Raw genomic sequence first — 15,679 nt, 5'->3', positions numbered from 1 at the left:
GCCAATACCGTTGAATTGCGTCTACACTACCCCAAATTCGACCCAGCAGGATTGATTTCAGCGCTAATCTCCTCGCTGGGGAGGAGTACAGAAATTAATTTTAAGAGCCCTTTAAGTCGACAAAAATGGCTTTGTCGTGTGGACGGGTGCAGGGTTAAATCAATCTAACGCTCCTAAATTTGGCCTAAACTCGTAGTGTAGACCAGAGCTACGGGATGAGTTCCTATGCAGGACGCTCCAGCGCAGACTCCCTAAATAACACCCCCAATGATGTGTACAAACAGCCATTGAAAGTGAGTAGGGCACAGATATAGCATCTTTGCCACTCCCTGTAGAGGGTATCTTCTTCTGCCCTGATGTGAGGCCGGGGCAACTCCAGAAATTTTTCCCATCGTACACACCCTCAATCTCTGTAGAGCCATGCCTGCTGCAGCTGCTGGCCCCAGTTACTGGCCCACTGAGTCCATGCTAATTTCAGCCCCCAAATTCCAGCACAGCCCACCAGGTACGGCATCACTCCCCATCCCTGAGAGGTGACATGGGCTGCAAGAAACAGGACAGTGCTAGGCAGGATCCCGGGGAGGAGCTCTGCTGCAGCGGGCAGCCCCCTGGCAATAACAAGAAGGAGCAGTGCTGGCCACCCCACTGACCACACAAGTTTGGTCTCAACAGCCCTCCATCTTGATGGCGAGGCCAAAACTGAGTGAGTGGCATTGCAGCCCAGAGCACGGGGGTCACATCACCACTCAGGTTTGGCCTCACATTCCCTCTGTCTTGACAGGACAAGGGAAGGCCCAACACGGCCAAAAGTGAATCAGTGGCATTTCAGACTGGTGCTCAGGGGTCATAGCACTGTTCAGGTTAGGCTCTGAGATCCCTGTGCACCAGTGACATTGGCCAGTTGCCTGGATATGTACCCAAGCAGGCTTTATTTTGTGGATGCCACTGAATTTACAGAGCAGGAATAAGCTCTGAGAGTATCTGGCATACTGGATTTGCAAGCATGAAATGTGACTGGTGTCACAACAAGTACTCTTTTGCTCTTCCCGTCCTTGGTTTGCATTTTTATAGACTCCTGGGCTGGAGCTTCCAATACAGAGTGAGATCAAGTGGTCAGGTAATAAACCTTCATTTGTAGAAATACTGCCATGACCTCCCATTATAGGTAGCCATAGCAGGTTTTATTGTTATTCATCACATTTCAGCCTGTGAAAACGAAGTTTGAAAAACAGCTGAATTTGAACACTGAAATTAAATGGCTTTCATGACTACATGGTTTGTGTTCTTGAACCATACCAGCTTTTGCTGATACTCACCACTTACAATGTGAGATGTGATATTTTATTGGAATTTAAACTGCCTACTCTGAAATGTAATCTTAATCTTGTGTGTGATTGTGTGAAAAGGCAATTACCTAATATGAACTCAGGCATCTGATGATGATAATTAATCATCACAACTTACTGTGCATAATGCAAAGAAAGGGGGTTGTGGATAGTTCTTATTTAGAATGCTATTATAAGCCATTCATAATGATACAGTCAGAAAAATAACTGGGTGTCCCCTCAAGTCTGTTCTCGGAATCATTCTATAGTCTGGCCCACATGCCAAAACGGTGGTGTAAAAGTCACATAGTGGTGCAAGCCACCATGCCTATCTGTACATTGGTGTAATTTACATGGCAAGGACGTGGAAGAGAAAAGCTGTAGCAAATAAAAAGCAAAAACTACTTAAAAATAGGTCAGTCTTCCCTTTAAAGCCATATAAAGTCTACTTTGATGAACAGGGATTTAACCATTGTTTGGCCAAAGTGCGTCTCTTATCCCATTCTATGATCATTTGTTATGATAGTTTATAAACTGACTCACCCACCTTGTCTCACTGTGTTATCATGAATTCTTGGATGAAAGTTTTAAACTTTCATTGCAGCTCTGAAATTGGTTCAAGAGAGTCAGGGAGACAATACTGGAGCTCTTATATCTCATTTCTAATGTTAAAAAACTCAGCCACAAGTTTTATAAGCACAAGAGGTAGATCAAAAACCCCACTGTAATAGCTCAATGAAATAATCAATGGATGTCATGGACTCATAGAATCATAGAACTGGAAGGGACCTTAAGAGGTCATCTAGTCCAGTCTCCTGCACTCATGGCAGCACTAAGTATTATCTAGAACATCCCTGACAGGTGTTTGTCTAACCTGCTCTTAAAAATTTCCAATGATGGAGATTCCACAACCTTCCTATGCAATTTATTCCAGTGCTTAACCACCCTGATAGGTGTACTTCGCTCGAGAAATAAACTCTACACTGCAGTCAAACCAGGTTAATATGGAAAATCAGTATGACTTTGGACAACAGCCAGCCTCAAGGAAATAAAAGAATAAGATACCTTATCTCAAAAGATTCTTCCCTTCAACAGAATAGAAAGAATGAATGGAAATATCCTTCTCTGTTTGCCACTGACCCCGTTAATGATGAACATTAGCAGGAGTTAAAGGTTGTAACACAAGCTATTCTGGCCGAAAGTCATCTATAGTGCATGCACATACACAACAGTTAACATGAGCGTTCTTCTTGTTAGACATTGGCATGATATATACCAAGAAGCCATGCTAGAACTAGGTGCAATACAACAAAAAATATGGGAAGAGTATTAGGAAAATTCTTCCTGCTGACTTCTTGCTGGTGACTCCTTACAAACATAGGTCTGTTGTAAGTCTTTTCTTTCAATGAGTTTATTTTTCATATTTATTCCTTTACTGGATATTCAATTAATAAAGGAGACACTAATGTGCCATGCAGCATTAAAATAAAGCATCCTGGAGCAGTAACAATGACAACACATTTTGAACTTGAATGTCTATTAGTTGTTTACAGAACACTTTTGCTGTACTTGTTTTTTGTCCATACATCTTTCATGCTAAGCTACAATAGTACTGCAACTTCTGACTTGACACTTCAATATGTACAAATATTTCTCTGCTTTAGGAAGTTTCCACTACCATCATTGTATTAATTCTTCAGACTCTCAGGGATTTCAGTCTCTTCAGCCGGAGATGAAACTACTATAAGAGGGATGCCCAACCAGTTGGAAAACTGTACTCAGAATAATTATCAGTGGCTCATGGTCAAGATGAAAGGGCATATTGATTAGGGTTCCACAGGGACCTCTCCTGGGTCTGGTTTAATATCTTCATAAATGATTTGGAGAATGCCATAGAGAGTACACTTCCAAAGTTTGTGGATGATACCAAGTTAGGAGGGGTTGCAAGAGCATTGGAGAACAGGATCAGAATTCAAAATGATCTGAACAAACTGGAGAAATGATCTTAAATAAATAGGATGAAATTCAATAAGGTCAGATACAAAATACTACACTTAGGAAGAAATAATCTATTGCACAAATACCAACTAGGAAATGACTGCCTACAAAGGAGTACTGCAGAAAAAGGATCTGGCGGTTATTAGTAGATCACAATCTAATTATAAGTCAGCCATGTAATACTGTTAAAAGCAAACAGCACTCTGGGATACATTAGCGGGAGTGTTGTACACAAGAAGTAATTCTTCTAGTCTATTCAACACTTATAAGGTCTCAGTTGGGGTTCTTAGGGAAAGATGTGGACAAGTTGGAGAAAATCCATAAGAGAGCAACAAAGATATTAAAATTCTGGAAAACACAAACAATGAGGAAATATTGAAAAAATTAGATCTGGTTAGGCTGGAGAACAGAAAACTGAAGGGGGACATGATAACAGGTTTTCAAGTACACAAAAGGTTGTTACAAAGAGCAGGATGATGAAATGTTCTCTTATCTACTGAGGACAGGACAAGAAGTGATGGGCTTAAATTGCAGCAAGGGCAGTTTAGGTTGGACATTAGGAAAAACTTCTTAACTGTCAGAGTAGTTAAGCACTGGAACAAATTGCCTAGGGAGGTTGTGGAATCTCCATCATTGGAGTTGGAGATTTTGAAGAGCAAGTTGAACAAATACGTGTCAGGGATGGTCTAGATAATACTTAGTCCTGTCTCAGTGCAGGGGTCTGGACTAGATAACCTACTGAGGTCCCTTCCAGTCCTACATTTCTATGATTTTGACTTTGAACATGTCAAGTTCTCTTGATTTCATGGAAAAATGGAGAACCAATACAAGGTGAGCACATGAGAGGGCAGATTTTGGGCCTCTGAATGTAATGAACTGTCTGGCAAGTTCTTTTATTACCTGGTTTGAAGTTTCTCTCCAAGGGAATGAAATTAATTCCAAGCCTGTAAGGCCCACTCCCTAATCACATAAGCAGTCTCATTGAAGTCGGTGAGTAAAAGCTATTCCCACAAGTTAAGAGTTGCAGGATTCATGCCTGTACCTTTATCTATGACACGATATGAACTATTACATAATTCATCCTTCTGCCTTACAGAGTACTTTTCTCTCTTTCAGGTACTTCACTTTATTGCTCACAGCAGCCAATTAGTGCTTAGATCGGGGAGGGGGGGGAGAGGGGAAGGAGGGAAGAGTATCGCGTCACATAGAAGCTGGCCATTTTTTATTTACCGGCAACAGGCCTTTCCCCTTACATTTTAAAAGTGGTAAAGATGACTTCCAATAACAGCAAATGTTTTCCTAAAACCCTGTGTAATTCTTTGCAAATGCAGGGGTTAGTGTATTAGATCAGAACTGCTGCCAAGGCTCTCTTGTTCTACTTGGCAACGCTTTCAAGACAAAGCTGTAACCTGAGAATATGCCTTACCACTCAAAAACATAATGAATTTGCAATTAGAACGGAGGCCCTTAATCTTATGCATGTATCTTCTCTAAGATCCCTAGAACAAATGAGGGACGAGAGAAGTAGAAAAGACATATGGGCAGAGGAAAATCCCTCGAAAGCACTTTTAATATCAAATACAAGCCACTTCTAAGCAAGTTCTTTGAAGGTTGTAAGGTTCACTCAACATAACCAGTCCCACTAATGCTTTTCTAACTCCAGTGTGTCAGCACTGCCAGTACAGCCCCTGCGTCAAATTCAGAGTGAGTGCAAGCAAGGTGCAACTCTGCTTACACCTGAACTGAAACAGGCCCTTGTTGTTCTGAGCTCCAAGATAAGACAATCTGAACTACAACTGGCATGCAAAAGTGTTTTAAATCTTTTTATTTGACTCCTATGCGTTATTAAAGTTTATATGGAAAAATCTAGATCAGGGAATCCTTTCTGGCACTGCCTTAATCTCCAAAGAGGGCTTTGTCATTTGCAGGCCAGTTGATAAAAGAGATTCAGCCTCTCTATTTCTTTTGTATGTTTTATACACTGAACCCGAGAAGGGCTTAATATACTTGTAACCCAATCTTGCAAAGACTTACGCGCACACACACTGTGAGTAGTCCTGTCCTATTGTCTTTAATGGGACTACTCATGGTGTGTTTAAGCACATGCATAAATCTTTGCAGAATCAGGGCCCAACACTATAAAATGTAATATCTTCACACACTGATACCTGTATTATAAATAGCCCACATGTATTTAGTAACTATGTGGAAAAAGACTTGATGTTCCATGCCATGAGCCAAAATGACATCTAAAAAAACTTTTAACCCTCCAAATTTGTGTATGCACTAAATACAGAATGGTACAAACACAACCACTTGCATATGCAAGTGGCATTTAGGTGCCCAGCTATGCATTTTGCAGACCTAAGTGGAGGACTGGTTTTGAAAGAACAATGTACAAATTTTGCTACTAAACAGACATAAGCCTTTGAAAATATAGTCCTCTGTGCCACAATGTAGTGTCAACTCAGCATTTTATCCTAAACTCTTCGGTCCAGATTGCTCCCACTGCAATTTGCAACAATTCATTTCATCAAGGGCAGAGTTTGTTCTCTGCTTCTCCCGCTCCCCACACCCGCTCCAGTGCAGAATGGATATATGGTTCAGATGCCAAAAGCTGCAAGTCTCAGGAGCAGCACTGTTGACCTCAAATGTTCAGAACTTATGAGCAGGCCCTAGACAACATGATTATCTTAAAAATCATAAGATTGTAACAAATTATCTATAAATTTGGGAATCTTTGTATTTGCCTCCTGATTTCTGAGGCGTTAGGGCTCATAATTTCAAGCTTTTTTCTGCAACTATGAGGTCTAGATATTTTTTTTTAAATGAAAGCAAAGATTCTCAGACAACAACATGATTCCGGGAGATGGGGCTTTAAGGAAAAAAACACTGAATACCTCAAAACCTGCAGTAAAACTCTGAGATTAACTGGAGGTGAGTCCAAATGCCTTCTTCAACACTTCTCTGGTGGAGCGGCACTGGCAGAACTTCCCTGCTCTAAAAGATGTGTCTCAATGCAGAAAGGGGGCATACAAAAGAGTCAATAAAACCTCTGGCTGTATTAACTTTTATGTAGATTCCCAGCTTGTCTCTGGAATAGGCGAGGAATCCAAGTAGCAATGCCAGCGCACACAGTCCCTTGCCCCAGCACTTCTCCCAATGACAGCCTCATCCCTGACTCCTGATATGAAGTTTCTATCTATAGATGGACCTCTACAACGTCGAATGGCAACAGTGGAGAAGAGGCCAAAACTCCTTCTCATGGCCTCGGCTAGGGACCTGCCCTGTTTTCAACTCCTCTATCCACAAAGGGGGAAGGAGTGATTGAAGCCCGTAAATTCCTTGATTTTGTTGTGGGTGAGGCAGAGTGGTGTTATGGAAATTGCCAGGACCACAAGATTGACTGTTACCGGTACTGTGCCATACCAAAGCAAGAAGCATATGGGGGAAAAACAAGTTAATGATTGGAATTCACTTTGCAGGATAATTAGATTTTTGTGGGTCCAGACGGAACTAAAGATGATGTTTAGGAAAAGGAGTCTTGGTGGTGTAATGGGTTATAATGCACAAGCCTTTCATCTCCAGGGACTGGAGTTGAAAACCAAGGTTTCTGGTTACAAATAAGATCCAGTTTGCTAGTCTCATTCCTTTCAAAATACACCTCTACCTCGATATAACGCGACCTGATATAACATGAATTCGGATATAACGTGGTAAAGCAGTGATTGGGGGGTGAGGGGGGGGTAAGGCTGCACACTCCAGCGGATCAAAGCAAGTTCGCTATAACATGGTTTCCCCTATAACACGGTAAGATTTTTTGGCTCCCAAGGACAGCATTATATTGGGGTAGAGGTGTATATGACAGTATTCTACTGTAATAGCCCATAACATTGCCTGATCACTACTATGAGATGTCTGACCAGTACTATAGGTCTGTGTATAATTTGCCTATGGAAAAATCCACAACCTTTCTATAACTTTCTAGAATCATTTTATAGTAGGGCTGTCAATTAATTGCAGTTAATTTCACGCGATTAACTCAAAATAATTAATGATGATTTAAAAAATTAACCATGATTAATCGCACTGTTAAAGAATAGAATACCAATTGAAATGTATTAAATATTTTTTATGTTTTTCTACATTTTGATTTTAATTACAACACAGAATACGAAGTGTAGAGTGCTCACTTTATATTATTTTTATTACAAATATTTGCACTCTAAAAATGATAAACAAAAGAAATAGTATTTCTCAATTCACTTCACACAAGTATTGTAGTGCAACCTCTTTATCATGAAAATGCAACTTACAAATGTAGGGGTTTTTTGTTATATAACTGCACTCAAAAACAAAACAATGTATAACTTTAGTGCCAACAAGTCCACTCAGTCCCACTTCTTGCTCAGCCAATTGCTAAGAGAAACAAGTTTGTTTACATTTGCAGGCGATAATGCTGCCCACTTATTAATTGCCAGACAGATAATTCTGCCCACTTCTCAGATACGTCACTTGAAAGTGAGAACAGGCATTCGCATGGTACTGTTGTAGCTGGCGTCGCAAGATATTTACGTGCCAGACGCACTAAAGAGTCATATGTGTATTTGCACTTCGGCCATCTTTCCAGAGGACATCCTTTCATGCTGTTGACACTCATTAAAAAAAATGCATTAATTAATTTTGTGACTGAACGCCTTGGGGGAAAAACTGTACGTTTCCTGCTCTATTTTACCCGCATTCTGCCATACATTTCACATTATAGTAGTCTCGAATGATGACTCAGCACATGTTCATTTTAAGAACACTTTCACTGCAGATTTGACAAAACACAAAGAAGGTACCAATGTGAGATTTCTAAAGATTGTTACAGCACTCAACCCAAGATTTAAGGCTCTGAAGTGCCTTCAAAAATCTGAGAGGGATGAGGTGTGGAACATGCTTTCAGAAGTCTTAAAAGAGCAACAGTCTGATGCAGAAACTACAGAACCCAAACCACCAAAAAAAGACTTTCAACCTTCTGCTAGTGACATCTGACTCAGATGATGAAAATGAACATGCGCTGGTCTGCACTGCTTTGGATCGTTATGAAGCAGAACCCGTCATCAGCATGGACGCATGTCCTCTGGAATAGCGGTTGAAGCATGAAGGTACATATGAATTTTTAGCGCATCTAGCATGTAAATATCTTGCGATGCCAGCTACAACAGTGCCACACAAACACCTGATCTCACTTTCAGGTGACTTTGTAAACAAGAAGCAGGCAGCATTATCTTCTGCAAATGTAAACAAACTTGTTTGTTTGAGTGATTGGCTGAACAGGAAGTAGGACTGGTTGGACTTGTAGCTCTACAGTTTTACATTATTTTATTTTTGAATGCAGGGTTTTTTGTACATAATTCTATATTTCTAAGTTCAACTTTCATGATAAAGAGATTGCACTACAGTACTTGTATTAGGTGAACTGAAAAATACTCTTTCTTTTGTTTTTTACAGCGCAAATATTCGTAATAAAAATAAATATAAAGTGAGCACTGTGCACTTTGTATTCTGTGTTGTAATTGAAATCAATGTATTTGAAAATGTAGAAAACGTCCAAAAAATATTTAAATAAATGGTATTCTATTATTGCTTACCAGCATGATTAATCGTGATTAATTTTTTTAATCTCTTGACAGCTTTATTTTAAAGTCTATACAAGAAATGTATATACTTATGTAATTCTGTAGGATCGTTTAAAGATAATAGAATTTCACAAAAAATGATAAACTTTGTAAAATTATTTTTGCTATAGGATTGTATTATATTCATCTCTATTATATTCTGTGCACCTCTCCAAAAGGATTTTCTTTTTCCCTAAAGGTTTAAAGAGCCTAGGGACATCCATTCATATAAAAAAGAAAACCAAAATCCAATGGCAATTCGGCACCACTTGGAGTGTGTGATAAAAGATTGAAATAGCGAGGTTGTTGCTAGTCAGAATTAAGATCTTATTGATGAACTGCAAATGGAAGCTTTGAAGAACATCTGTACACACCATGATGGACTGTTAGATCCTTACTTCTATGAGCTCTAAACTTGACACAGCAATTAAAAAGAAGAAAAAAATATGGCTATTTGTACTAACATGAAATTTGTTCCACATATTGCAGACACTGGCTAATCAATCTATGAGAGTAAAACAACAAAGCAGATTGTCTTACAACTTTTCGAGGCACGAGTGAGAATTGTTTAGGAGGCATGTGTTTGTTATTAAAGCATCATGTGTGCAGTTTATATGTAAGAATGAAGGGTGTGAAGAATGCCCTATGTGGCCACAGGCGTGTAAGAACAGCTGTAAACAATACATTTTTTTTAAAAATAAGACAAAAGCACAGTATGTGCTTCTGCAACTTCTAGCAATTACCCATGGACAGCAATTATTCCTTTTTGAACACCAAAATGACACATGCAAAACATTCTTCTGTTGATCTCTTAAGTGATCCAGGCAAAACAACTGTAGCTTACTCCTGTTCCGCATTTCTCCTCCTGCCAGGGCCCTCATGAACTTGCATTGAGTAATCTGACCCAACAGACACTGTTTAGATAGGATGCATTACACGTAACTATTCAAAAGAACACAGGTTAAACTGACTCATGAAAAAAGACCCCATGCCACCAAATACACTTCAGCAGCTAAAATCTTGATAAAGAGCATGTTTGAGGCGATACACAGAAGAGCTTTGGGACTCTTAATTGTTTGGACTGTTGTAAATTAGTTTCATACCATATATGACCCGATCCTGCCCCCACTGAAGCCGCTGGCAGTATCCCTAGCAAAAACAGTTGCTGAGGAGTACCTTTAATTGCCATGGAATACTCATCTTCCTGATTTCTGGGGTTTTCCCCAAGCCAATATGCAAGTGCTGTATTACCAAATACAAACCACTACTCTTCTATTATGAAAATATTTTGCTTATGCACTTTGCTTGGAAAGGGAATACTTTAGTGGAGAAAATACTAATAATTTAGTATGATGAAACACGATGTGTATAACATCTATTTCTACAAATTTAACAGTGAGTGTCAGGTTTATAGCATATTTTTTCCCAAAACCAGACAAATAAGTACTTGGAAATAAATTCCAGGTATATTAAACAGCTCTAAGCTACTGCATCTTGGTTACTATCTTATTCATTTTTTTATTGTTGTCTGTCTATAATTCCAGGACTAATATGGACTGCTATTCCTTAGAGGTACAACAACACATACTTCATTAAGATAACATTTTCTTTTTAACATGAGCTTGTGCAGATTAGGTAAGTAATACTGCAATACACTGTTTTCCTCAACAACATTTGCATGATTTTTAAAAAGCACCATTCATGGGAGGAACAAGATAAAATATTGAAAGGTCTTACCTTCACCTGATGATCCTGAAAGATCTATGATGACATATACTCTTCCTTCTGGCTCCAAGTCAATCTGTAATTGAGAAGAGAATAAAACATTTAGACTGGTGCTCCCTTAAAGAGCTCCTGTGTGCACCATTAATAAAAAGTTTTCACTGATTCTTAAACCCAAAGGGAGAGGTCCGCAAATGGTGGGGCGCATAATGTTCGGGGGGGTCTGGTGTGGCCCAGGCCAGCCCCTACATGTGGCAGGGAGGGAGTGCCACCCAGCCCCGCCTCCAGCTGCGGTACTCGCTCCTGGCCCTGTGCTCCCAGCCCTGGCTTGGGGGTGGGGAGTGCACAGACAGGGGTAGGGGGGGGGGTGACCCTGAAAAGTTTGGCAATCCCTACCCTAAGGCATGTCACTGTTCACAGAGCAAGTATTATGCTCTCACTAAACCTGACCCCGCAAAGAGCTAAGCACCTGTATGAGGTGCTAAGCAACCTCAACTCCCACTGCAGTCAAGGGGCCTCCACACCCTGCAGGATCAGTCCTGCTTCATTTTATACATCCAGTAAGCTACTTTAGTACAGTAATAAGCTTTGCAGAGGTGAAAGTAAGCCGGTCCGGTCCGGTACGGCATACCAGCAAGAGCCAGTACGCCGTGCTGGACCGCATCGGCTTCCACAGTGGGGATTTAAGGGGCTCTGGGCTGCCCGCAGCTGTGGGCAGCCCCGAGCCCTTTAACTCTCGGCCGCAGCTCCGGCAGCCAGGCTGGGGCCTGGATTTAAAGGGCTCGGGGCTCCCTGCGGCTGTGGGCAGCCCAGAGCCCTTTAAATCCCAGCCACGGCTCCGGCAGCCGGGCTGGGGCCGGGATTTAAAGGGCTCGGGGCTCCCCACAGTGGCAGGAGCTCTGGTCCCTTTAAATTCCGGCCCCAGCCCCGCAAAGCTCGGGGTTCCCCGTGGTGGCCGGAACCCCGAGCCCTTTAATTTGCCCCTGAGACCTGGGGCTCCCAGCTATCTCTTCAGCTGGGAGCCCCTGGTTGATTTAAAGGCCCTGGGGCTCCCAGCCACAGCCGGTGCCCCACGGCCTTTAAATCTTGAGAGGCCCCACCTCTTCTGCTTGAGGCCACGCCTCTTCTGGATGAGACCAAGCCCCCCTCAGGACTCCGGCAATACTGGTAAGTCCTGAAAGTTACGTTCACCTCTGAAGCTTTGTCAACTCTCTCACATGCATTTTAACTACTTCTCCCAAGGACTGAAAAATCATTTTAAAAGGAAGTGATATCAAATAACTCTTGGCTGTAACTTACACTAAGGCCAGGTATGCAATGAGAAAAGTACACTTATAACCAATTCAGTTTCTGAACAGATACAGATGAATTCTGGTTTCAGAATACAGGGAATCAATGCACACAACTTCATTACCGTTAACATTTGTCTGGAAGTTTATTGTTACGTCAGACTGAACAATTAAAATGCTCCAATAATTAGGTACTGTATTCCATCAGGCTAGCTTGCCTTTATTATATTTACTGCCTTGCCTTCATTATATTCTGCCTTTATTATATTCAGCAGTAACGCAAGGAACCTACAGGCCTGTACCCTTTAAGACATTAGCTTCAGCCATTAGCATAAGGCTTGAGCCCATGAACTTTGGATAAATGACCTAACAGTCACCCCTGTTTTGGAGAACTGGAAATAGCGTGTGAGGGGGAATTTTGTCTATAACAGCCAACCACAGGAACATGAGCTAACATCTGCAGATATCTGACTACAAGAGTGCCATGGCAATGAATTGATGTGTATGATAATAAGTTGAGATAATTAATATAGGAGAAGGGGACCCTAACATAAGTAGGGTGAGGAAATACAAACAAGGAAGGGGGAGAGATCTCTACTGAATATGCATTAGACACAGTGGTGTCAGTGTAACATATTATAAAAGCTGTATCCCAGCCTGTGTGCGAGAGGAGAAAGAGATGTAGCCCTTGAGAGGTGTCAGGATGATGGCCGCTGGTGATGATGAGGAAGGTAATGGCGATGAGGAAGACAATGGCCAACATTCCAGGTTGTTCTGCAAGGGATTGTGAGAATATATGGATGTGCAGTTGTACATTCTTTATCATCTCACTCTACCTAATTAGAGTGTTTGTGACTTTGCTAAGTGTATTAATAAATTATTATAAATATAGAAGGATTCTTACACTGTGAGTGTTGCAACTGTGCACATCAGGACTCCCAACTACACAGCAATTTTAATACTGGGTCTGATCTTGGGAAAGAACCTGTCAACTCTCAAAGTGATAACTGGGAATTCTTAAGTAACCATATAATTAATACATAATATATGACATCTTATGGCCCTGTCCTGTGAGATTCTGATTACCCTTTGCTCCCATGATGATGGATTTCAATGGGAACTGAGGGTGCTCAGCACCTTTCAAGATAGAGTTCTTAAAAGAAGATCTGATTGGGTCTAGATATTGGAAAGCGTAGGTTTAGACAGATACCACAATGACAAATGCAGTATAAATGCCTAGACAGATGAAATGTACAGTGCAATATATTATCATCAACTCTGAATTTTACTAATTATGTGTGATTATCTGACTCCCAGAACATTACACTGATGGCTTTTGTGATTTAAATCTCTTAAAAAGTTTCAGGAAAAGTTAAGGAAAGAGAAAAGTGTCTCATTTAAGTATATGAACACACAGCATAACTACAGGTTTCAGAGCGGTAGCCGTGTTATTCTGTATTAGCAAAAAGAACGAGGAATACTTGTGGCACCTTAGAGACTAACAAGTTTATTTGGGCATAAGCTTTTGTGGTTCTCCCATTGAAATCTCAGTGGAATGCTGCAGTGTGTTTGGAAGCAATGCATCATGGGCTATATTTTACCTTCTTCCTACCTGACTGTGCAAGACTGCACCAACACCTACTTGCATGGCCATTGAGGACCTACTGGGATCACAGAGATGCATACACAGGACAACTCCCCACAAGCAAGTGGGAGGAGCGGAGTGAGAAGTAGGTGAAGATGGCACCTTTTCCACCTTGTACTGGCAAGGAATGGAGAGCAGGAGGAGGGGAGTAAGTGTCATTGTGTAAGGGGCTGACACTTCTTACTACCTAATCCAGCAGAGGTTCAATGCCTTCCTGAAGTGACAACTATCCACTGCTCCAGACCTCAGGCATCAGTTCCCAATCTATATCTGCTGAAGTGGGAAAAGGGGGAGTGCTTAAGATCCATAAGTGCTTGGAACTTTGTTTTTCTAAAGTCATACATTTTGGCTACTAAAAACTGCATCTCAAGTCACTAATAATGCATTACATTAGAATCTTGCTAATTCACACTAATGACTAGAAGATAATGGTCTCCTGACCTTTGCAAATTAGAAAGGAAGTGAATACACACAACAAAGCTAGGATCACAAAATGTACTTTGCTCATTAATTTTGACAACTACAGTTTAGGTTGAATTATTTATAATATCTCACTCTCCTAGTTATAGGAAATTTCACTATATCACGCTGGGGTTGAAACTTTGCTCAGATGTGGGGAGAAAGAGACAGTTTGGTTGAGGATTAAGTGGTGTGCAGATTCGCAAAGTTCTATGATGTTGTAGAGGGCGTAGAGGGGAAAGTCACAACAATGGTTAAAACATAATTTTCTTCACATTTTGGGAGAAAATTTCTCATTCAGGCTAAGAAGTGGGATGAGTAGCTGGTAACGTTTTTGTTGTAAACTGAAAAACAAAGGAATCGCTGGCAGTGCAGAGGGAGCAGTGACTGCATCTAACTCCCCAGCTCAGGGGGATACATTGAAGGGCGATGAGGGAATACCAGGGGAAACACGTGGGCCAGACGAGTGGCCCAGAGCACAGTGTGCTCTGATATCCCTAGCTGGAGGACAGTCCCTCGGGGACCATGCCGGATGGTGTAAGTTAGAGCAGCTTTAACAGGCTCCATCTGTTGCTAACCTTTTATCCTCACCTATAGGTCCTTCAAAACATGGGAACCTCTCGCTGCACTTCTGTTCTTGTCTCTTATTGGGTCACCCCTGTGTCCTTCACTCTGCCAATAACGCCTGCCTAATCAATCCAATAGACTTTCACACAAATGTTTCTGCATAAAGGAGTACTTGTGGCACCTTAGAGACTAATACATTTATTTGAGCATAAGCTTTCGTGGGCTACAACCCACTTCATCGGATGCATGCAATGGAAAATACAGTAGGACGATATATATATACACAGAGAACATGAAACAATGGGTGTTACCATACACACTCTAATGAGAGTGATCAGTTAAGGTGAGCTATTATCAGCAGGAGAGAAAAAAACTTTTTGTAGTGGTAATCAAAATGGTCCATTTGCAGCAGTTGACAAGAAGTTGTGAAGAACAGTGTGTGGTGGGGGGGGCTGAGGGGGAATAAACATGGGGAAATAGTTTTACTCTGTGTAATGACCCATCCACTCCCAGTCTTTATTCAAGCCTAATTTCCTCTAATGACCCTGCTCTACTTGCGCTACACTGATGACATCTTCATCATCTGGACCCATGGAAAAGAAGCCCTTGAGGAATTCCACCATGATTTCAACAATTTCCACCCTACCATCAACTTTCAGCCTGGACCAGTCCACACAAGAGATCCAATTCCTGGACACTACAGTGCTAATAAGCAATGGTCACATAAACACCACCCTATACCGGAAACCTACTGACCGCTATACTTACCTATATGCCTCCAGCTTCCATCCAGACCACACCACACGATCCGTTGTCTACAGCCAAGCTACAATACAATCGCATTTGCTCCAACCCCTCAGACAGAGACAAACACCTACAAGATCTCTATCAAACATTCTTACAACTACAATACCCACCTGCTGAAGTGAAGAAACAGATTGACAGAGCCAAAAGAGTACCCAGAAGTCACAGGACAGACCCAACAAAGAAAGTAACAGAACGCCACTAGCC

At 41.3% G+C, this 15,679-nt stretch overlaps 1 protein-coding gene across 2 annotated transcripts in view; it reads right to left on the bottom strand.

Moving 5' to 3' along the window:
* The window catches only part of PRKCE (protein kinase C epsilon), a 495,965-nt gene that overhangs the window by 323,377 nt on the left and 156,909 nt on the right, over window positions 1-15,679 (bottom strand). For both annotated transcript variants that reach the window (XM_030557687.1, XM_030557688.1), the window contains exon 2: window positions 10,724-10,787. In XM_030557687.1, coding sequence (XP_030413547.1) covers window positions 10,724-10,787 — 64 coding nt within the window. The remainder of the gene's footprint in view (window positions 1-10,723; window positions 10,788-15,679) is intronic.

Source organism: Gopherus evgoodei, chromosome 3 (genome assembly GCF_007399415.2).
Source record: "Gopherus evgoodei ecotype Sinaloan lineage chromosome 3, rGopEvg1_v1.p, whole genome shotgun sequence".
Lineage (NCBI taxonomy): Eukaryota > Metazoa > Chordata > Testudines > Testudinidae > Gopherus > Gopherus evgoodei.
This window is presented reverse-complemented; position numbering and strand designations above follow the sequence as displayed.